The sequence below is a fragment of the Poecilia formosa genome, unplaced genomic scaffold, assembly GCF_000485575.1.
Source record: "Poecilia formosa unplaced genomic scaffold, Poecilia_formosa-5.1.2 Scaffold2104, whole genome shotgun sequence".
Classification (NCBI taxonomy): domain Eukaryota; kingdom Metazoa; phylum Chordata; class Actinopteri; order Cyprinodontiformes; family Poeciliidae; genus Poecilia; species Poecilia formosa.
The window spans coordinates 1-1,126 of NW_006802043.1; the positions used below are offsets into that span (position 1 = coordinate 1).

At 49.8% G+C, this 1,126-nt stretch overlaps 1 protein-coding gene across 1 annotated transcript; it reads right to left on the bottom strand.

Moving 5' to 3' along the window:
- Positions 1–553: 553 nt before the first annotated feature.
- On the bottom strand, positions 554–1,120 carry LOC103133020 (WD repeat-containing protein 7-like). Its single transcript, XM_007544764.2, has 3 exons — positions 981–1,120; positions 754–903; positions 554–669 (listed from the first exon to the last, which is right to left on the bottom strand). The coding sequence occupies exons 1-3, from the start codon at positions 1,089–1,091 to the stop codon at positions 583–585; spliced, it is 348 nt and encodes a 115-aa protein (XP_007544826.2). The 5' UTR covers positions 1,092–1,120; the 3' UTR covers positions 554–582.
- Between the last annotated feature and the right edge of the window lie 6 nt (positions 1,121–1,126).

The window sequence follows — 1,126 nt, forward strand, 5'->3', positions numbered from 1 at the left end:
TGCAAAAAAATGTGCATATTTTATGTAGTCATGTCAACAGAAGTGACCCAATCGCGAAGATGAAATGCGATAAAATTACACTTTTCCGATCATAACCATCAAATGCTAGTCAGCTAGCTAGAGAGGGTAAATTAGCAGCTAGTTAGCAGTAGCTGCAACCGCCTCAGGTCACAGAGTACAGTGATTAGGTTCGCATGGGTCTCAAAAGTTTGCCTGACAGACAAGTAAAAAAAACTACAGGAGATTAAATAGATTAAATTTTCAACAACAAAATTCAAGATGTATTTAAGGCCAACTTAAATTTTTAAAAATGATTTTTTAAGGCCTTAATTTAAGACAATAAGGCAATAACTTTAGATTATAAATTTAAGACATTTTGAAGGTGAGCACAGCCTGATGCAGTGATTTGTGAAAGCCAACAGACGACCTCTGAGCCCAGTACACCACAGATCAGAACCAACACGCTCACAATCAAACATATTGACCTGCTTCCTGCAACAAACCCAAGTATGAAGTGACCTCTGACCTCTGCCAGCAGTCAGACACTCCATCAGTTCACGGCGACTGATCACATCAATACACTCACTTGCAGATGGCGGGGAAACACTCCTGCAGCCCCTTTTTCTTCACCAGAGAGCCTTCGATGCAGTACATGATGATGTCCATCACCTGGAACCAGCAGAACCAGAGGAACATCATCAGAACCATGAGAACCAGCGGACCCAGAGCGTCCAGAGCTCTGGTTCTGCTCACCTCGACCAGCAGGTCCACCACGTCTCCGGGCATCTTCTCGATCAGGATGTCGATGACCCGAAGGATCTCGGTCTTGGCCCGGGCCAGCGTGGTGGTGTGGACGTTCTGCTGGGACTGGGAGTTGGCCTGGGCCGCGTTGTGCCGGTGAACCTGGAGGAAACCGACCAGACTCAGTCAGAACGTCAGCAACGAAACGGACCTGCTGCTCCTGGAGGTTCTGGCCTCACCTCGCGGGCGATGGTGGTGATGAAGGCCGGCGGGCGGGCGGTGGCGATGAGGGACAGGGCGTGGCGGGCGGAGCGCGCTGAGTCAGCGGGCGGGTTGAGGGGCAGACCCATGGTGACGCTGAGGAGAAACACCAGATCAGAACATC

Bases quoted from the DNA above. Each gene is read 5' to 3' on its own strand.
- LOC103133020 (XM_007544764.2), bottom strand. From the start codon at position 1,091: ATGGGTCTGCCCCTCAACCCGCCCGCTGACTCAGCGCGCTCCGCCCGC. The intron at 904-980 runs GTGAGGCCAGAA...GGTTTCCTCCAG, and splicing joins TCACCACCATCGCCCGCGAG to GTTCACCGGCACAACGCGGC. The intron at 670-753 runs GTGAGCAGAACC...TGCTGGTTCCAG, and splicing joins TGGTGGACCTGCTGGTCGAG to GTGATGGACATCATCATGTA.